This window comes from Halictus rubicundus, chromosome 16, assembly GCF_050948215.1.
Source record: "Halictus rubicundus isolate RS-2024b chromosome 16, iyHalRubi1_principal, whole genome shotgun sequence".
NCBI classification, from domain to species: domain Eukaryota; kingdom Metazoa; phylum Arthropoda; class Insecta; order Hymenoptera; family Halictidae; genus Halictus; species Halictus rubicundus.
In genome coordinates this window covers 4,130,448-4,153,440 of record NC_135164.1, presented here as the reverse complement: position 1 = coordinate 4,153,440, position 22,993 = coordinate 4,130,448, and the positions used below count along the sequence as shown (strand labels likewise).

General features: G+C 45.5%; 1 protein-coding gene across 2 annotated transcripts in view; it reads right to left on the bottom strand.

Annotated features, from left to right (window-relative positions):
- Plexa (plexin A) overlaps positions 1-22,993 on the bottom strand; it is a 470,402-nt gene that overhangs the window by 4,681 nt on the left and 442,728 nt on the right. For both annotated transcript variants that reach the window (XM_076801867.1, XM_076801866.1), the window contains exons 4-9: positions 4,110-4,841; positions 3,902-4,027; positions 3,250-3,711; positions 697-2,378; positions 342-555; positions 84-267 (exon numbers count right to left, since the gene is read on the bottom strand). In XM_076801867.1, the coding sequence (XP_076657982.1) occupies positions 84-267; positions 342-555; positions 697-2,378; positions 3,250-3,711; positions 3,902-4,027; positions 4,110-4,841 (3,400 nt within the window). The remainder of the gene's footprint in view (positions 1-83; positions 268-341; positions 556-696; positions 2,379-3,249; positions 3,712-3,901; positions 4,028-4,109; positions 4,842-22,993) is intronic.

The window sequence follows — 22,993 nt, the reverse complement described above, 5'->3', positions numbered from 1 at the left end:
AGTTTGAATCTTTTTTATTAGTAGAGGAAGTATCTGAGAAACTACTAAAAACTACTAATCATGTTTAAAAAAGAATATCTTACCAAGATCAAGGTCGTCCTTCCTAGGCCTTTGGCTGTAGGGCGTGGCTCTGTAGATGGTATCCAATGCCTTCTCCTTCACTTGAGATATCGTGTCGCAGTCCAGGACCTTCACCGGAACGTTCTCCGTGTTTGGATCCATGCCACCGACAAAGACCGTTTGTTGAGATATGGATACGTAGACCGTCTAGAAGAGGTGCATTAAGGGTTCGTATATCGAAGGGTACAAAGTTGTTTTAACTATTTGTACGAAGTCCTTACCATTGGTTTAAAGTCGATGGATTGTCTGATCAGTTTCTCTTCGGACAAGGAGTATCTGGCTTCAGACGTGATGGCGTCCACGGGACCCTTATCAACCTGTTGTTTCACCGCGCGAAACAGCACGTATAGTGGTTCTCCGGCGCATTCACGCATGAATTTGTACAACAGGAAAGTGAACCAAGCTGACAGCATCTTCTCGGCGACGCTTTCCGTTCTGAAACGTCATAGAAACATTATCGGACTCAGTCGTTACCGGGGTAATGATTACAGATTTTGTGTTGTATAGAACCTTCACTTAATTCCTAATTATCCAACGATTAACCGTTTTAACTTGCACGGTTTTCATAAAACGTACCGTCTGAGGAACAGCTTAGGGTGGCTCTTGCCCTCCGTGCACTTTTCAATCAGCTCCGCGAGAAGAGTTTTCAGAATGTCTGTGCAGTATTCCATCTTGCTCTGGAGCGTGACCATGATGAGGCTGGCCACGTTCACCCTATCTCTCATGGAGAAGTATCGATTGCTCTCGAGGGTCCGTACGAACAAAAGCAGAAAAGTTTTGTTCAGTATTAGTTGGCCGAACAGGCGCAGGCCTTTCTCCTTGCGCGCCAGTTCCGGTCGATCCCATTGTAGTACGGGGCTATTGTCGTCGCTCGGGAACAGTATCATCATGGCGTAAGTGCGATAATCGAGGAACGGTATGCCGCCGCTGGTCAAATCGCCCGTGAGATCGGTCATTTCGGTTTGCAATTCGGCGAACGCTTCCTTGCACTCGGCGGCGACGCGCAGCTCCAGAATGTCCATTTGCTCCTGCATGTTCTTCAGCACCCTGTTGCTCTCGGTCGACTTCCTTCGGTAGGCGATCAGGAAGACGATGAACACGAACACCAGGATCACAATGGCGGCGATCACGCCAATAAGAGCCGGTTTCGATAGGGGTCCGTTAAGGCTGGTCGGCAGTGCGTAGCTCAGTTTCCCTATGTGATAGCGAAGCGTGCCACCGACGGTCACTATCACTTCGGGCAGTTCCTGTTTATTCGGCAGACCCTCGAAGTCGACGGCGGATGGCTGAGTCAAAGGTGGCCGGCAGGTGACCTGTTGCCTCGAGAGAGAGGTGACGTTGCAGAACCCGTTGCCTATCTGCACGGTCACGTCAGAGTCCTGACAGGCGCGATCAAGATACAGCCCGTTGATGGTCAAGTAGTCGCTCTTATAGTACTTGATTTCCTCGTCGAACTCCTTGTAGATCGGATTCGGGTAGAGGAGGAATTCGTTGAACCCGCGTTGAGTGAGATTCTGCACACCCGTCACGTTGTCCATGCGGAAACCGTATACCAGCGGCGTAGGATTCTCCGCGTCCAGCACGGTGTCTTCGGACAGCTCGATCGTCGGCGACTTACAAATCATGCTCTCCTGACTGTGGACCTCGCACTGTGAGACGAACATCTTCTCGTCGTAGTACACGTACATCTGCGGGCTCTGTATGTATCCAAGATTTTTCCCGGTCACCGACATCTTGATGCCACCGGCCGGGATGCCTTTGGGAATTTTCACCTGACTAGCAACCCCGCTCTCCACGCTTTCGATCGTCGGATCGTCCACGTACTCGAACATCACGCTGTCGTAGATCCTGATGGCGCCGTCGAATTTCATCTGTACCACGCCGCTCCTCTTCTTGTCGCTCGCGCTGGTCATGCACAGAGCCTCGTTCGGCTCCGTGCTGATTATCGAGCACGATAGATTGCCGATGAACGCCTCGATCGTGCTGCCGGCGTTCATGTATTGCCCGGTGATCTTGACCGTGGTGCCGCCGCTGACCGGACCGTACTTCGGCGATATGGAAAAGATCTGCGGATTCACGAATTCGAAGTTGTTCTTCGACTTGCCGCGGAAATCCTCGATCTCGACGATCACCGGCCCGCTCCTGCTCTCCTCGATCCCCGGGCCGTCCACGCGGCAGACGATCTGTTCGGTGCGCAAGTATAGCTCCTCGTACGGCTCGCAACTCATCCCGCCGACCATAACGCCGCGGAAGATGTCCTGCAATCAGAAAGCGTTAGGTTTCTTTTATGCTACAGTAGCGCGCAATCAAGCGACACCGAATCAACGCGGACGCTTATAGAAAGGTTGTGATATACCAATATCCAGCATTTATTTATGTTTTGGAATTCGGGGGAACAGCGGCGCACAGTGGGCAATTTGGACAAAATCGGATTCAAAATCAAGGAACTTTCGATAGGAATGAGGTAGAGCGATGACATTTTTTTTTAAATGGAAGCTGCAACTTTGTAGAATATGGGAAAAATAGGGAGATTATTGCCATCCAATCATTTCAACGAAAACATGATTTCATTAGTTTTTGTCAGAAAAATCTGTTTTGTGCAAAATCCTGAGGTCGTAGACAAATTTTGAGACCAGATTTGAAATCAGCGTGAAAAAAATCTACGGGAAATGATGTATAGCATGTTAAAAGAAAAAATTTTTCGCGCGTGGTATTGGAATAACTAAAATTTTCTTGAATTTGTGCGCGTTTAACGAGTTTTCTCGAGGTTAAAATATTCTACAAAGTTGCAGCTTTCATTTAAAACAATTTCATCGCTCTACCTCATTCCTATCGAAAGTTCCGTGATTTTGAATCCGATTTTGTCCAAATTGCCCACTGTGCGGCGGACGCGGATTAAAAACACTGCTGCACAGCGTTTACTCGATACATGTCCAAAACACGGGTCCAGCCACGGACATAGATCGGCCAGGAGATACTACTCTTTGATCCAGCCGACCTTAGACTCCTCGGCGACCGAAGGTGTCTCTTCGGGGGTAGTTCTGGGACTTTCATCGCCCAGGCATTTGGGACATACATAGAGTAAACACTGTGTCTACTCCGTTGAATTGTAAAACGAGGTCCTCTTACACTGAACGTCTTGCCCAGGTTGATGCCGCGTATCGTCACGTTGGTGTTGCCTTCCCAGGGTCCCATGACCGGCTCGAACGAGTGGATCACGGGATTGGGACAGGTCTGGTTCCTGTGCAGCCAGACGCGGGTGCCCCAGTCGCATTGGCTGTGGACCTCGCACTTGTCCGAGCTCTGGCACCAGCCGCAGTCGTACTTGGGCGCGAGGGCCAGACACATGCCGCAGTTGTTGGCCATGTCGCGGCAACGGTAGATCACCAGGTGGATGTTGTGCGGGTTGTCCAACGGCTTCGAGCCGCCCCAGATCACCGCGAACGGCACGGTGATGTTCGGCGCCCGGGACGTGTACGAGAAGTCGGTCTCCTCGCAGTAGATCGTGTCCCCTAGCAGGCGAGCGTTCACGCTCGTCACTCGGCCCTCTATGTTGAACTGGCAGACGAACCGGGTCTGCACGATGAATTGCTGGAAAAAGGCGCGCGCGTTTCGCCTAGGTTAGCGTCAATCATCCGACGACGGGGCTTCGAGCCGCGACAATGATTCCCGTGAAAGGACCGCTAACGACATGCAGCGATGCCGGGAATTAATGTGACGGCATCAAACGGCATTCGAGGAGAGCGTTCAGAGATCGATGCATTTCCTCCTGTACTCTTACCCCGATGATGTGCACTTTGACGCGGATCGCCTGCTTCACGCCGGACGACACCAGGATCTCTTGGGTGTCGGATGCGTTCATCGTCGGGCAGAAGGCTGGGCCGCTTCTGTAACTTGGACCCATCCTCTGAAAAATAGAAGTCTCTTTTAGAAGCTGGAAACTTTTGGTCGACGAGTAGGACTATCTGAGGGGTAGGGGTATCACTCACGTTAACTCCGGTGACCAGTATGTCGTTCCGACAGTTCTCAGCCGTGTCGTGGGTGCACCTGTGCGCGTCCACGCACCAGTCGCAGGGGAAGTTCGAGGAGACGCACTGCGTGCAGGAGCTGTAGGTGTTGCAGTCGAAGAAGGTGAAATTGGTGGCGACCAGGTCGGGCCCGTTGGTCATCCTGACGGACAGTTTCGCGGTGAAATGATGTTGGCCTTGCGGTATAGCCGGCAGAAGGTCGGTCCTCGGCGTGGTACAGTTCACGCCGAAGGACTTCCTCGACGCGTTCGTGATCAGAGTCTTGTCCAAGGTCGAGAACGCGCAGAGGAATTGTCCGGGGAGCGTCGGCAGGTTCTCGATGACCAGCTCGAGAGTCCGAGCAGTGGTGCGTTGCAGCTGATCCGGGCCGACGGACGTGATGGCCGTGCATCTGCCGCTTTTGTACGAGATCCAGTAAAGAGGATCCTTCGCGGCGTCCTGGCAGTCTCTGCGCAGGTTGCATTTGTTCTCCAACGAGCACCAGCCGCAGTACGGATCCTTCGCGCCGAGACACTCCAGGCAGGTCTTGTACACCGAGCATTCCTGCACCTTGACCTTGAACACCGTTTTATTCGTCATCACGTACAGATGCATAAGCTGCGAGTCGAAGAGCAGGTCCGCGTTCACCGGGCACCCCGGATCGATCTCCAGGTCGCCGTACTCCAGGCCCATGGACGAGCTTTCCACCACCACCTGCAACAAAATACGATGCGTTGTTGAGCGTCTTTCCGCCGATTGCGCAACGCTGAAAAATAGTCGATCGTCAAAGGACTTTTCTCGGGACACCGAGGCGCGGGGCTCGGCTGGTTTTTGTTCAATCATCAGCGATGACAGTGAATTCTCCGACACGCTGGTCGTCGCCCGCGTTCGCTATAGACTGCGAGTGACTCGGAGCCTTCTCCGAGCACCTCATGTTATAACCGCAAAGTAGTCATAAAGTATCGGGGAACCAATCAGCAGATTTCAATTTGCACGAAGCAAAATTAAATACCGACTTTTCCTCTACAGTATTAAGTTTCGTAGTGATACTGTTCTAGTAAACCCCTAAATAACGATCTTCTGGAATAAATCGTTCGACCGGTTCAATTTTGCCCAGCCTCCGACTGCCCCCTAAACAAATTCCAGCAGTTTCGACAGAACGATCGCGGCGCAGACCGTAAGATCGACGGAATGAATCGTCGCCAACGAGGAACCGGACGCATCAGTTTCTTCGGCGCGGGCCGGCGTATGGTTTATTCATCGAAACGGTGGCGCGGGCCGTTGCGCGCTGTATGAAAAATTAAATATTCACGTGTCAGGTTCGCAAACGAGCGGCGCGGCGCGGTTCCCTCCGCCGGAAAGACAAACACGCACCGGTTCGTTTCAATGTTTATTACTTATTAACCGATAATCTCCGTTCGTTAACGGGATACCCGGCTGTCCCCCTCCCCCTCCCCTGGCTCTTTTCGCTCGCCGCGAGACCGGGCCCGGCGAGCATCGGAATTTGGCGGCGACGATTAATTCCAGCCACGCGGACAGATGGTAGCCGAGGTTGAAACGCGTTGCAAAGTAAAATTTACGGCCGTCATTCCGCGGCGTTCGCGACGCCATTTTCGCCGGCCAGCTGCGCGGTTCGTTCAGTGCATTCATTTCCTCGGACTTCACCGCGAACGAGGCTCGTTCGCGGTACGCGGTTAAAGCCTCGCAAATTAAATCTCAGCCCGACGGAGAGCCTTCACTCGCAACGGTGCGCGCCGGGCACGACGGCCGGCGATGACGGAAGGTCCCCCCCCCCCGCGCCCTTCGTAACTGGAATTACGTTCGCTTGTCTAATAAAAAGGCCGGGTCCTTTCCGTGGGATTCGCGCGGCGAATAACAGTAATCAACCGCGAAGGATGATAAACTGGCCTCTTGCAAGGGGTTTTCGGAGGTTGCTCCTTGTCCCGAGCTTGAAAAACCGCCAGGTGCATATAATAACTAACCTACAACTAAGGAGACCCTTAAGGAGAGATTTAGTAAATTAATTTTAAACTTAAGTACTCATCATTTGTATTATTTAAATTTTTCTGTGAACTTCGGTTTTGACCGTGGTTTCGGAACGTACCCCTAAACACGCGTACTTCAACCCTTTGCACTCGAGCGGTGACTCCGAAGCACCACTAGAAATTATTGCGGCATCGTTTCAAAGAAATTACGAGAAATTTTACAAAATATTTGTCACATTACAAAATTTGTATTTAGTAGATCACTAAACATTCAAATATTGTATGTGGAAATCGGATCAATTTCGTATGAATAAAATGAAAATATTCTAAGACGGAAGAAAAATTTAGTTTTAGAATGAATATAGCGCCGAGTGCAAAGGGTTAATACATGCTGAACAAACAAATGCTTCGAAGAACAATATTCCGGAATTAATTATATGTGTATTAGCATACCTTACTGTACGGATATTGCTACCACTAAATCTATAATCTCTGCTGTTGTGGGAGCACGTTAAACATTTGATTTACCATATGTAAATCACGATTTATCATCCTACCTGCACCTTGGGATAATATTCAGATTATATTACATCGTCGCAACAATATTTGCCGATAAGAATATTAATGGACTTGCTGAAGGCTAATGTTCTATAATCTTGTGGACGATACGATCAAAAAGATGTTCAAAGGTTAAACGAGCCGAGGTTGAATAACTGAGTCAAACTTGGAAAAGTTCCGTTCCTTTTTTTCTCTGTTGCTAACTCGTTTTGTTCATTCTTTTCCGATTCTTTTAACCGCACGATGGAAACCAACACGAAACTTGAATATTAGCTCCGAGCCGGAGCTAATAAACGCTCCTCGACGTTTATCGCTTAATCGGACTTTTTTTCCGGGCGCGAGAGATAGATTCTGCGGAACTCGGTGCTTTTGAAGTAATATTAGCCCGTTGCGTTTAAAATAGAACGAGGCACCGGACGGGGAAGGTAAAAAGAAAGCACGCGTATAGAAAATCGAGCGGACACTCGAGGCAGAAGCGTGTACAAAGAGTAAGGACGTAACGAGTGGGAGATAACATATTTCAAACCCCTGACGCGATAGAGGAAAAGCTCGGTGGCGGTTATTTTCTACGCGTGAAGGAAAAAAAAAACGACACGAGCGTTTCTTCGTCTGCTGGAAAATTGTACAATAAAATTAGCCTAAAAATGAACAGCGAAATCCCGAGCGTGCAATACAACTAAAAGTTGTTTCATTTGATTTTATTTCTCCTAGACGTATTTGGGACACACACATAGTAAACACTGTAATGTGTTTTAAATACAAAAAAATATCTTATTTACGTTTTATATTTCACCTATTATTGGTTCTTGTCCAAAATGCATAAAAATGCGGAAGGGTTAGTCACTATGGTCAATATTGCCCTTCCAGTTTTGGTTTCATTAATTAAATTGCGAAATACACGTAATTGAAAATTGCTCATAGCGTTAAGATGGTTACTTTATTTGAGTGTACTTCTCTCGTCCAATGCAAAATTTCGGAAACTTGCTGTATCTATTCGTGCACTATACACGACAGAGTACTAATATATGTAGGAGCTGTTCTAAAGTTAATCTTTATAATTCATGTTCATTTGTAATTCATTATTTTAAATGACGTGCAGCGAACAGTGTATTTCTGCCGTCGTGAAAATTTAACACGTTGAGCGCCGCGGTAAAATTAAGTTATGTCACTTACGGAGCGGTCCTGCGTTTTTAATGAGACATAAAGTATGTTCTGCAAGCTTTTAGCGACTTTTACGGAGAATAGGTGCGTGCATACTGTGTACATATTCAGATAATAAATATTTAGAAAAATTAGACCAATGCCAAACACGTTTGAAGAAAGAAACTGTGATTACTAAGAAATCAGAGATTTTACGGTCTCTAATCGTAGAACAAAAATTTTGACTATAAAGACTACAAATTTATTGAGCATTTCTATTTTAAAATACGAGAACATCGCGTGTAAATCATTAAAGATGACGTGTTCAACTCTAAAGAATAATTTCCTGACGAAAGCTAGAACCTAACCCAGACCTGGCATTTGTAAGTAGAATCAGTCGGCCATGCACAGACAAGGCAGGCGAGTTTTCAAACTCGATTTTCTCGAAAACGGTGCGTCAAATGAGAAAAATTTATTGCACATTTTCGACCTATTTTCCCGCGTAGAATCGCCTCATCGATACTGCGACACCGTGTATATAGGGAGAATTTCGGTTAACCTTGGTCTTTTCCATTTTCTTCCATAACGTCTCGACGTGGAAGGGACTCGAAGGGGCGAAGGGTATGCTTGACTTGATGACTAACTTATTTCGTACTTCTTGCTGACTAATCGCAACGCATCTGAGTTTACCAAGATTGTAACTCACTCATTGACCGAGCCTCGTGCATTTTCGAGATCTTCGCAACGGAGATAGAAGATCTGCAAGTCTGCCGATGCGATGGCATACCCGCGTCGGGTGCATTACACTCTTCATATCCGTCGATCGGTTGCGACGTCTCATCCCACCCACGATCCATAGAGGGCGGCTGAGCGGTTATCTTGACGCGCATAGAAGCCTAACGGGCAGCCTTAACCCTTTATTTTCCAACCGTTTAATTGCACGGCACACATGCATCGTTCGCGATGAACCGCGCCGATAGAAACCAGACGAAGTTCAAGACCGTGGAGAGAAGGAGCCAGTTTCGTAGAAGGAAGTTGCCCGACGTCCTCGGGGAACGGCCGGCACGTGACCTCTGGCCCGAATAACGAATCGACTTGGCCTGGGACAAGCGATCATGGCCGCGACTATGTTGCACCGTATGCTCTTGCCCCCGCCCCTCGCCTTCCCTGCTTCACGATGTCCGCCGTGCAGAAATAATAACAATAATTATCGAGCTACCGCGGCCGGACTGGTGGTAGTGATGTTAATTGTACGGCTGGCCCGGTTCGACCGGCAAAAACCCGAGACACGTGATTTTTATACCCCCGCGGCCGACCACCCCTACAACCATCCTACCTGATGCACCAATACCGCGAACGATCCACACGTAAAAAGCATCGATCCTTTAACGAACACACATGGCCGTTCCGAGCCATTTTTAACCCTGAAACGACACTGCCCTGTTTCCGGTCCCAGGTTTCACCCACACCGACAATGTTTATAACACTTTTTGATTGAAAACAAAATTGATGTGTGATCAAGCTTGTCAGGGACACGAGCCAAACACGCCTGCCTGCATTATTATTATGATGTTCCACAATTAAAGATTCGTTAAAAATATCTGTCATTTTATGCAACGAGGACGTAACGAATTAATGACACCAGTATGCAAATAATTGTGAACTGCTACTGATAATGTAATGCAATTATGTATGCATGGGAAAGGAGAATACACTGCCGTGCATATACGTACACGCAGAGTAAAGGACACTCCACAAAATGCGGGCAGTGGTTTAGAGGCGAAAACGATATGCAAATATTTTATAACAAACATTTGTATTGCTTCGTCGTGGCTTCGCCAATTAGGGACTGTGCATGGTCAAATTTGTTCTTTACGCTTTTGGCCACGTTTCATTAAACATACTGCATACCTGTTCAACAATTGATATTCGTCGGTCTCTAAACTTGTTTTTCGATTCGACAAATATTTAGGTAGGGGTTTAGATGTTGCTTGTGTTTCACAGAATAGTATCTTCTACCCGGTAATTGTCCCTGGCCAGACCCGTGTTTTGGACAACTATCGAGTAGATGCTGCACCTACGTTCTTAGTCAACTTCGTGCCTCCTCGGATTGGTCTAGAGAGAAACGAATTGCAGAAAATTGCAATTTAACGGGTTGACCTTTAAATTTTCGATTGTGCGCTCAGAAAATAATTTATAATCGGACGGAAACAGTTTCCCACGTTTGTGAAAGCAGTCTTATTTAACGGACTGTTACCGCTAGAATATACTGCCGTATTTATTGCACTTTCCGATGCGTATACATGATCATACTCGTAAAATATTTCACCTTAATCGCGTTAAACATTGCGGAGCAAAACCATACCGCGGCCATTTCACCGCGACTCGCTTAAGATGGAAGATACGCTCGTGTAATTGAGGCCTACCGATCTCCGGAATCCCGCGGAGCTTGTGTCGGCGATAATTATATTATTACGTTTAACAAGGCGGCGCAGATTAATCTTTCATTCACGACGCGCCGGCTTAATTGTGGGAAAGTGGGATAACGAATGGACGCGCGACCGGCTTTTCCGCGACGTTCCGCTTTTGCCATCTTTGTTGCCGTGTCTATCTCGGGTCGTCAAGCCGGAAGAAAACCGCGGGCCGAAGCCGATCCAACGAATAATTAAGATGTCCGCCCACTTCTCGGTAGCCTGCTAATTACAACAATTTCCAGCGCGTCTATCAATCATCCCCGAACCCCGTAAACTTCACGGATTATTCGTCTTCGCACGACTCCCAGCTTCCGCTTGGTCCATCCGATCGCCCCCTCCCGCGAACAATACAATTCCACTTTAACCTCAATTTTCGCCGAGGTATTACATTGGCGCACTTCCTGGACGAGTAGTGGGGGACAAACATACTTTTAAAATTCTTAAACTTTCCTAAAATTCGACGGAAAAAATTCAGATTTCTTCCGAGTTTGATTGAGTTTGATTTAAACAAAATCAGACGAAAGCCGATGCCTCCGAGCTGAAAAAAAGGGATTCCCGGCTGATGATCACGCGCGCGCAGCGACGAAGAAACTAGTCCACGAAATCAATAAAAGGCGAGGCGAGGGTAAAGAGAAATAAAACGCGTCTTTTTAGTCTCGCGATTCGGGCGCCGTTGATCGCCAGACGCAAAAGAAGAAAAAAAAAAAAAAAAAAGAAAGAAAAGGGAAGCTAATAACGTCCGACACAAAGCTACCAAGAAGTTAGCGGACGTCTTAATTACTCGCCGGGGTCCGGTCCTCCGGTCTCCGGTTTTACCCGCTCGGCGCGCTAGCCACGCGAGCGTTCGCCCGCTCGTGTGCGCCTACCTACGTGTTGTACGCGAAAACGTGGGCAACGCCGATATCGGTGTTCGACAGCACGCCACGAGAGAGAAACAGAGGGAGAGAAAGGGAGAGGGAGAGAGAGAGGAAGAGAGAAAAAAAAAAGGCGAATCGAGCGTCGACATTCCTGAATCGATTCCGAGCCGGAGCGTGTTCGTGCGTCCCACGTAACGTGCTCGCACGTTCGCGAGCATTAATGGCCGCTCGAAATCCGGCTTAAGCGCGCTGTACGCTCGGTGTTCCGGCAATTAGCTCGCCCTCGCCTCGACGCTCGCGGCTGAAACCGAGAAAGTCCGGCAGCAATGATTTCTCAAAGTTTTACAAGGCCGTGTTCAATATTTTAGATTCAATATTTTTCGCTCCCCGACGCGAGGAATTGGCTCGATTAGCTCCCCCGACTTACGTGAAAGACTATTAGGTACTCGGAATAAGTATCTGCCCTTCTTTCTAGCAAATGGAAGTCCTTTCGGTCGAATAAAATGTTCTCTGCACATTTTATTTCAGATATTTGATGGTTTCAGACATAAACACAGTGATTTCTCTATACATGTCGCCAAGGCCTGGATGATAAACGTCGCGGAGTTATCCCCACTACCGCGAGGTACACCTCGTCAGCTCGAGAGGCCTTGGACGCCGAGGAGTGCAAACATAACACGGCTCGGGTATGTCTCCTGGACGATACTTGACGCTGGAAAGACCCGTGTCGTTGACATAGATCGAGAAAGCCTATTTTACTCGAGAATACTCGCTTCTCCCAGTGAAAGCAGTAATAAGGTTTCGCTTTCTCTACTTTTAATATTGGGGTATATTAAAAGAAGCGATGAAATAATACGGAAAAATTCAATGTGTGGAGGTAATCAACTTAGGTTATGAACGGCTCGTATATAGGCACAGTGACTGGAGAAATTTTTAATCTTAAGCTCCGAGGATTAGAAACTAGTATTCTAGTAATCTTCTTTGTGCAATGTTTGAATTGAATGTCCAGAACAAAGGAAAAATCCACCTATTTCGCTGTTACATATTTTAGACCGTATTCGTATTGTATAGTAAAGTAAGTTGCCAACTGTACGAAAATAAATGTCTCCAGTGATTCACACGTCTGTCTGCAAAAGTTGGCTTAAGAAGCTTACAAACCGACCGAACACAATAAAACGAGAACACTACAGCGCTCGATTTATGGTAGGATTTCACTTATACGATTCTACTGCTGGGTTGATTCTCACTGAATCTGCCTTTCGCTATTTTGTTCGTTGTTATAATATTAACCGATGCCCGTGTAACTGGCTTTCTACGGGTGTGCGTACTTCATCCGAGTTCTTTTCTTTTATTGCAAATTTTTCGAAAAATACACGAAACGAGTTCACACAGCAAGATCGTAAAATCAGGCTTTGTTAATGATAAGGTCAATAACGTATTCGGTAATCCGGGCCTCGCGACAAAATTAATTCAGATAATCGCAGTTCTACTATACTTACGTATCTGCAAAACGGGAATTACTTTTCCAGCAATCCAATACAATAAAATTCCGATAATCCGGCGTCCAATGATTCGGTACAACCGATAATCCGACACGCGCTGCCCCGCCCACGTCCCGGCCAAACGAACGTCGATTTAAAATACAGAACACAAATAATTTAATTACCCACTTGTAATCACCGAGGATCCAGGAGATAGTTCGAGTGTAATATACATATAATGTATTAATTGCTTTAATTCTATACAATGTGTAAGGTATACACCGTATCATTTTTACAATGAATTACAATCCTGCATCAGAATGACCAAAGAGCCATTTTTAAAATGATTTTCCTCGTTTTCATAGCGTTATAAACGTATACTCCAATAATATCGGAGGATTCGATGTTATCGAACTCTCAAGCACGCTGGATTATCGGGAATTCTACTATAGTCCTCGTGTATGGTCCGTATAGAAATTATATTTATTTTTGCCAAAATCAGGATTGAAAATCCTTGCATATCCTCTCATACTTGGTATCATTTTCGTTAGAAAAATGCCATGGATGTGCTGGTGAAAGTACCATAAAAAAGTCATGAAAAATAATCCGTGTTATGTTACACATTAATTCCGCGACAATTATCGGCCCACCCTCGGCGACATATATAGAGGATTCACTGTTCTTACACTCATCTTGCAGCACCTTTCTCTGTGAAACACAAAAGAAACGTTGATGCGAAGCTCAGTTTGCAGTTTTCAGGAAACTCGAGGTCTAAATTAACTCGGGAATAATTGAACGTGTTCAATCAAAGATAGCGCGCGGCCTCAAAGCTTTTCCGTTTCGGGTAGAATTAAATTATCGTTGACAATGCAGGAAGTTCGGCGCGTTATTCCTGTTCGACTGCGGACTGATCGCGCGAGCTTGAATTCTCAGGAGCGTGCAATATTAATGTTCCTTTTCCCGGGGAGGAGTCAATTTTTCGGCTTTTCCTCGGTCGCATCCGAGAGGAAAAATCACGACTAGCTGGAATTCCACGCGGACCGTGTCCGAGAACGCGCTCGAAAATTCCAAAGGAATTCCAGCGCCGTTGTATCTCGCGCACGTGTGCGGCCAGGATTCGTTCGTATGCAAGCGTAATGCGAGTGTCGTGTTTAGATAAAAGAACGACGATGAAGCGAGCGCAATTAATTCCTGATCGCTCTATTTCCCCGTGCAGCATTATTCACCAGCGTATCTTCGACTCAATTTATTCGCGACGTTATAATTTATCGCTCCGCGCGCGCGCGACCGCGCTTTCTAGAATTTATAATCGTCAGGAAATTCAATGGACAACTTCTCCGCTCCGATATTTGTCACTTTCCAGGTAATTATGTTCGTGTTGCGTGCCGCCGCGCCGATACGAATCCCCATTGACGACTAATAAATAAATTATTGTTTCAAAATGCAGCCCGACGGATATGTCCGTTTGTTTTGTCCCCCGGAATATAAAGCGTTCGACGGCAAATATTATAGTACAAAATGACCGGATATGACTGCCGTTTCCTTGATAAATCCACGTCGTAATTTTCTGTCTTCAATGGAAAATTAAATTTACCGTTCCAGCGTTGTTAAATTCGCATCTGATTAATACGGAATCTGCGACTGTACGATTATAATTAAATAAATGTATATTGCGCACAGTTGAAATTGACGCGAACGTTTCCATGAAATATAAAACGATTCGCAGCGTTTTCGAATGATAAAATATGCAGAAGTGGAGCGCACTCGTGGAAAGAGTAGATTTTTTTTTCAATTTCATCGGCGAACACGATTAACATTTGAAAAAGGGTAACTTGAAAGAGAACCGAATCGCGCAATGATATCACCACAGTCTTTCATTCCATAATACTATATTTGTTGCATTTTAAAAAACATGCGCTCATTAAAAGAAAAATCAAATTGCAGTCCAATCAAAAGAGAATCAAAGCTTTCAGGGAACAGAAAATGGGTGAATTTTCGTCCAAGCTGCGTGCAAGGATTAACGCGGAACATTTTCTGGCAATTTCCCGTAAATGCATACGGAACTGCAATTTGATTGCAAGTCGACCGGTCCGAAAATGAATAATCGGATTCGTGGCGCGGCTTTGGTAGAAGTGTCGGACAACAAGCTGGCAGGAAGGCGCGGCGGCAAAAAGCGGATGAGAAATGATGATGTGAAGAGTCAATTGTCGAGGCCATCCGATAGATCGTCGTTCTCGCGACACCCATTCGGGAAACAAAGCCCTGAGAATATCGAGGAAAATTTCCTCGCGCGTCCCTTCCTGGTCCGTGTGCGCGCATACTGATACGGCCCGAGGTGAGCCAGCGCAGCGCCAACAACACCGCGCATCCACGACTCTAATCTTGTCGTGCTCCCCTCGCATCGGTTCCGTCAGAGGACGTCCGAGACGTCTTGACAGGGTGCAAGGAGCTGCCTCGAGCCTGGACGAAGGAGCACAGCTCGAACATTAAGCCCCTTTCACACCTGGCGATGCGACTTCAGCCTCCGAACCACCATCTTGATGCAACACGACCGGGTGAGTCCATTTTTTAGTAAAATTCTGCTGGTTGGAGTTCCACATATTTTCATAGAGGATTTCGCATTCGAAATTCACCACTCGAATATTTTTGAAATTACTAATGATATCGGAAAAGGTTTCAAACAAAATTTATACGGTTTCGAGGGTTTATACATCTCTTCTAAACTAGTGGTTTCTCTTTTTGTTACGTTACATATTATTTATTTCACAATTTTATGTTATTGTAATTCTCACTGTTGCCAAACCCTTTGAATTTTTCGCTTTTATCAGACAACGCAAGCCCTTGCATATATTCAACGACAAACTATCCGCTCGTCGTACACGACAAACTCATTTGTTACCCTATTGTCCCATCAACGTGTTAGACGTTGAATATAGTCGCCAGCGTATTAATTAGTACGGCAATACAAAAATTCTCCTCTTTCTCATTATATTTCCTTGAAACTTTTAACAATGGGATGGCATGGGCCTCGTAATGAACATAATTTCACCTGGACCGTGAGACTGGCAAAAAGACGAACTCACGTGTCATTAAAAATTTGTTTCGGTAATTAAAATTTATTCGTAACTGTAATTTCGAATTAATTTGTCATCGAAAATGTAGAGAAACAACAAAATCAGGTAATTTAAAATGCACGTACGGTGAAGTTCCATAACGAACAAAAGAGATATTTTTAGCTTTCATACTTCGTTATTATTATTATTATTGTTATTATTATTATCGTTTCGAGGCGGAGGAAGGAAATAGTTCCTTCCAGAATTCGTTGTACGATCTGTCGGAGCAGAAAGGAATTTTCCTTCCCGTTTCCAAAATTTGATTTCCCCTCCCCCCTCCCCGAACACGTCCTCCCGCATCGATCGACACTCGGTTTCAATTCATTTTGCACGGGCGTTGCATTTCAGCGCGCGTCAACGAGCGCGGCGAATAATTTTTCTATGAAAATTGACGCGCGGCCACGTCACAAGATTGTGAAGAGACCGCTCCCCGTTGATATTCCGCGAAACGCGAGCTTAAAAATGTGCACGCGCCCCGGCGGAATTTCAAATTACATTGCAATTTTCGCATCCTACTCGAACTACTCGGGAATCGATGAAGTTGAATCATGCCCTGCAAAGTGCGGCGTAACGAAGCACGAAACAGTGGACCAGTCAATCAGAAGTGAAAACGAATTAAATAACTCTTTATTCATCAGCTCGTTCCTCAAATTCAGTCAAATTTCAATAAAATGATTTTAAAATGCAGTTCTTATAGTAATGTTATAATAATAAAACTAGATTCGCGAATCTACAATAAAACTTACACATTCAAATTACGGTGGAACAACTTTTAACATTTTTCGGCAGCTATCCTGAAATTCTGGAAAGTGCATCGCACTTAATAATTTGACCCAGTGCAATAAATTTTCGAAATATTCTGTAGAGTCACCGCGCACAGGGACGTTGTCTCTCAAGTCTTAGCAATCAAATCAAATAATCTATATTTATACTAATAAAATAATTCTGTTATACGCACACGGAAAATCGTGTTACAAAACGCAGGTTAATTGTGACTGCCGATGCCCCGTGGAGTGTGACATGAAGTAAATGAATAATATCGGGCGTAGATTACCGAGAAGCGAGCGCAAACTTTAAAAATCCTTTCTGCGTAGCTCGGTCATGGTGAACAGTCCTGACAGACGGGAAAGTAGCTGCACTCTAGCGGCGGGAAAAAAGCCAAAGGAAATCATCGGGAGCAAACTTTAAAAGAGCTCCACGTTTTCTTCTTTACGAATTTCCTCTCGCCACTTTTCTTCGCCCTCCCCGGCGGGGGTCCGCCGCGCCGCCGGAAAGAAAATAGACTTCCAAACGTAAGCGATATTCCAGCCGCCCCGTGTCGCGGCCGTCACCTCCGCTCGACTTTTCCGAACTTTTAAAAATCGAACTCTCTCCCGCCGATCGGCATTATTGAGGCGGGAGGGGGCGAAAGAAAAAAAAAAGAGAAAACGCCCGGCGATAATACTCTTTCGCTTTTCTTGCGCAGCTTCGCGAGAGCTCTCTCGCCGGAAGCGAGATAACGCCCGCGAATTCCCCGACCCCGTGGTCCCGTCGGATGAAACTTCGTCGGGCTGTTTGCTCCCCGCGTGTTTCTTTATCGGCGGCGTCCAATCAAGATTAATTGCCGTCCGATGGACGGGGCCGAGTCTCTATTGAAACGCGACAGAAGAGAATGCCGACCGGATAGAAAAACCGAGGAGGAAGATGTCCCCGGCGAGATACAATTAGACCCTTTGAGGATTTCGCCGGGGAAAAGAAGTTGATGCCCGCTTCGGGCTCACTTTGTCAAGCCCGAGTGATGGATTACGCCGGTAGAAGTGCAATCATTTTCGAAATGGACGTCGCTGCTCGTTCGAATCTTCAGAAACTTCGCGCCGCAAGCCTGCGCCTGTCCGTTTCAGAGTAAAACGAGTCACTCTCGAGAGTCAAATTCGTCAGTGTTTTATTTTGCACTCTCAAACAGTGCTGTTCCTTTCTATATATGTCGCCAAGGCCTGGGCGATAAACGTCGCGGGATTATCCTCTCAGAATCTGCGCTCCTTTGTTACTCGATTTTTCAGTCTTTTACGCAGAATTATTGACGCGGGTCTTTGTACAAAATAAAAATTGTCGAAAAGGGGATCAGATTAATGCGACCAGCATATTTCCGTCAGAAATCGATCGGACGTTGAGAAAAGAATTATAGCGAGCCCGGTCGAGCGAAGGGACTCCGAAGGTCGGCGGGGGTTAATCGGATTTTTCCCATAAAATCGTAGCTCCTGACGGGGCTCGCCTCGCTTCCTTCGATTTTCTCCGATTCTAACGACCTTACAATAGCTCCTGGAAAAGCCGTGGCTCTGCAGCTCGAATATGTTGCCACCGGACCGGGCGAACTACCCCGCCGGTAAATCCGATAGAAGCAAAACTTTCCCGAAGATAACGATTTTTCCCGATCCCTTAACTGCGCGGAACGAGCTATCTCGTCGTTTATAATAAACACCGGCCGGAGGAAAAGTTCCTCGCTTCTGCGCAATAACGTTCCTCTCCCTGTCCACGGGGGTTCGTTAACGACTTTCCCATCGAGTTTCCTCGTTTTTGAGTCGCGTTGTCTCGCGCGGCCGCGAACGCTGAATTCGATAATATTTAACTGCACCGTCTGGCCCCGGCTTCCACTCGTTCCAGACGATCGGAATTATTCCCGGCGAAAATAGGGCGCCCGACCAGTTTCATTCCTGAAAGTTAGATGAACTCCTGATACGTCTAAGGAATTCATCCTGAACATTGCTCCCGTCAACCGGCAGATACCGCGGTAGATTATTCCTGCGAATTGATCGCCACGAACATAACTGTCTTATCACTGGTTCAGTCGTGTGCACACTGGATACGAAAATTTCTACGTTCAACCTCCAATTATCGAGAAACTGTCGATGCTGCAACTTTGATAACTTCTAATCTACTATTTTTAACGAAATTATTATAGGTCAAATATCGACAATTTCTCGAGAATCGGAATAGTCAAATACTTTTCGGATCCGCTGTATATATTTCTAAAAAGAAAGTGGGTGGATTTTTATCTTGAGGTGCACAGGATTATACAATAATTGGCTTGATTATTTCTGTTTTTAGTGTGTACAGAGGATTTCTGGGAGGAAGTAACCGGATAATTGGAAAATTTGAAGTGCCGACGGGTCGATTATCCGGTCCGATAGGTTTAAAGCACCTCGACGGAATACTTTTCACGCGGGTCGATTAGTTTTTCGAAATCGAGCGGGCTAACGAAGCGCGGCTTGATACGATGATGTACTGTAAGAGCCTGGTAGGAGTTAACGAACTTGGAAAGGGAAGAGAAATAGCTCAGCCTCGTATTTCCCGTGTAATATATCGCTCTTCACGGGTGGCGCGCATGAAGTCGGCAATTACCTATCGAACGACGTAATAGCGTAACCTTATTTATATTCCGGATTTCCAATAATGCAATTCATTAGCCTAGACGCTGGTCCAGCCGGAAGAAACAAAGCCCTCTCCTTCCGGAGCCACGGATTATCCGAATATCCGCTTCAGTTCCTCATTTTCTGCCTCGGTGCTCTTTTTCAGTTTCATCTGTGTGTACCGGGCGTTCACTGATTTCGTTTCAAATATATATATATATATATATATATATATATATATATATATATATATATACACACATACATGTATATATCTCATAAGGACGTTATAGAGTGAGATGAGTTAAGTAGACTGAAGAAATAAAAAGAGTGAAAGGGAGAAAGAGACGGCGAACACGCGAGCGAGCAGAGAGAACGTAAATCGTGGAAAGAGAGGATAACGTAGGCTATACGAGTAGTTGTAAGAGCAGAATAAGTTATATGTACGGATTGCAAGGAAGTTCGTGCAGCCTAAGGGAAGGCATTAAATATATCCATATTTCACCTCCCTAACCTTTATGATATAAAAATGGATTTTTACCCTCCACCTGAGAAAATGAATTCCCGACTTTGATTGTAAAAACGAACTTAGCCTCGAAAGATGTGCATTCAAATAATTTGAAAATCTTTGCAGCACAGTAGCAAATTAAGATAAAATCTTACACTAAATGTGAAACACTATTCACTGCAATATGGTACTAACTATAAGTCATATTTAAGCTCTCTTTGAAAAATTGATCTTTTCCGAAACCCATCAAACGATACTATCAACGCAATAAAGAAAATTACAAATATTTGCCTACTGGAATCTAAAAATATCATTTGAATGCTGTATACCTAGCAAAGAATATAAAATAAAGTAATGGCAATTTGAAGAAGTCGAGAATAATTTCATAGTATAATTGTGGTTATATCATTTTAGTAATTCTTAAATATTTTCAACAGGCTATGCATAAAAGAGTGCCATTACAGTTCTTCCGCCATGATTTGGAGTAATTGCGAGGCACTGGCAATGAGGAAGTAGCACTAAACTGAAATAGTTGGTTGCAATCAAAGGAAACAGTTTATTGCAGTCCGAATTAAACTTAAATTAGTGAAACGCGATGGCAAAGCGCGGTCATTAAGCCGGCGTTCTGTATAAAAACGAGTCGCGCTGAGAAAAGATGAATTATGTTTAACAACGTTCTAAACAACTTATGCGCATTCCATGCTGCTTTTAATCGTCCCTGAGTTATTTATTCATCGAGTTGAGAGCGTTACCGCGGGTCCCTTTATCCCCTAGAATTTTTCCTTCATGCGACCAGTTCATACCATAAGTTTCCGTCCGCATTCTTCCCATTCCCAAAAAACCGTGGCCGCGCTACGTGCAACGGCACACTAACTCTCGCCCGTCTCTCTCCCCCTCGCTCCCCTTTCTTCCCCCCTTCCTCTCCTTCGTCGTTATCATCCCTGGTTTCCTGCGCGGGGCCCCGTGATTTTCCCTGTCCCCTTCATTTTCTTTTCCCGGCCAGCTTATTTTCTTATTGCCGGCTTGGTACCTTCTTTACAGTCCGACATCTATCTCCATCTTTGTGGCCGCTTTTCTCATTGAGAGACCACGCGATGCACTGGCCTAAGACTTCTTCATTCGCCGCAGGAAACTTTCCTTTCTTTTCCCTTTTCCGCCGTTTCTGCTCCCTCCCCAGTTCCCGTTTTCCGTTACCTTTTATTTATATTACTCTTATCTCCGCGCCAGGCCGTCGACGCCATCTTTATTTTTACCTTCCTCGCCTTCCCCGAGATCGCTTCCCGTCCCGATTCATGAGCTCGCGCTTTCTTCTTCATTTAGAATGTTTTATTTCAACCCAAGAGCGGTATCTTTGGCCGCGCGAACGGAGCAATCGTTTTCCTCCTGACTTCTCCCCTTGCAATTTTACCCTGAACCTGATTTTCAAAGATTTTGCAAAGGTTAGTCCAGATGCACTTCGATTTTTCCATCCTCGGACACCGCAATTCTCTTTGATCGTTTCGTCAGAAAAAGTAGAATAATTCGTCTACCATCGAGCCACATCGATTGATCATTAAGTTCTTTGCAATATTTGGGATTTCTGCTAATTATAGAAAAATGGCGGGCGGGTCGCGCTCGTCCCGGCCAAAGAAAATGAACGGATAAAATCGATATGCAATTTCGGAGTGGTAATTACGGATTTCGTAAATTATTTCCGTGCGACAGACTCCCGTTTTTCAGGCCCGTGCTGCGCGTATGAATTAATAAATTCCTGCATTAAATCATAATCCCCGTGAATTTAAAAAAATAGATGAATTCAAAGGGGAAAATGATGTTAGTCGATTCTAACTCCCTTTAGTTAATTCTTTCTCCCTTTACATTCAGAGTTGTATTGTTTTTATGTTTTACTGGTAATTTTATTTCAGATACTTCACGATTGTTCAACCAAAATTACGAGAAACGCAAATATTCGAGAATATTAACAGAAGCAAAAAATATAATAGCAGTGTAATTAAAAGTATAATTAAAGATACAATTACAATAATTGTGCCAGATGAAATGGGAAAAGCATAATTATGCGCGTATCGTGAATAACAACATAATAAAGGTGTTTTAATTATGCATAATAATGAAACGCAGAAATAAAAAATATGAAACAATATCTACAAGGGGGAAGTAAAAAGTTGTACTTGACGAGAAGAAAGTATTATAGAAATTCATTAAAAAATAAATTGGCAAACCCCCCTGTAATTCGGTATGGCCAATGTACTAGCACGCGTGTGTTTAATTACGCGTAAATTTTTGAAAATTCGTCAGGCGCATGAAACTCGATCAGCCGGTAAGTTCAATTTTGCGAATAAGTCTGCCTTTTTCGCCGGTGCGGGGAATAATAAATGCGACGCCTCGGTCTGCTCTCGTTCCGTTTAATTCAGGAGCCATCTTGCGTTTCGAGGCGCGATAGTTATTTCCTGCGAGACGCCGTCCGGCATTTATTCTCTCCTCGTCTCTTCCGAATCATATTTCGTGTCGGGCCGGGATTATTTTTAAATCTGTCGGCCATCCATCCATTCATTTCGCTTCTCCTCGCGCGTCATTTTCCCCGGTCGTATACTTCTATCCACCCCCCTTCCAGCGCCCTTATTGTCCATTACCGTCCGCCATTGCTGAGTCGCTACGACAAGGACCGGAGGAACGCTCAAGGCGCTGATGGCCCGGCGACGCAGGTATCCATTGTTTACGAGGCTACGAAATAATTTTATGAGTACGACCCGCAACTTTTATTACGTTTTTATACATTTCCTTGAACGTGCGTGTGCGGCACGTGAACCCTTGAACAGGCGGCACGGAAATGGACGGCCGCCGGATTAGAAGAATAAAACGTAACTCGAAGGCATAACTTTCGCAACCCCCCTTGAATCATTCATTTCCTTCGAGAGGCTTCCTGCTAAACAAACAGCGTTTCTTTTGATAAAGTAGTAGAATTTATATTGGATAATTGAGCACCCAGTAAACATTTTTCATTTGACGTAGAAAATCCTTAACTCCAAAATTCCTCTAGATTATCTTGCGTTTGTGCCAAGAGGAGCATATATTTATATTCTGAAAGCTTTCATTTCTTTATTAAAATGCTTCCTAGTTGAACATGATTTTTCACTGGACCAGTGAATTTGTTTGCAGCACGTCGGTATAATTAAGAGCCTTCGGCGAACGTCCTGGCGCAGTGTGTATTCCGGTGTAAACGCTCTTGGAGTTAATCTGTTTTGGACAGGGGGAGCTGGGTCAGCCCTTTATTCTCTTCTTTCATTTGCCCGACAAGAGAAACTTACGACAGAAAATTCTTTTGAAAGTAATGGAAGGGAGTTCCATCTACAGGGACGTGTATTCC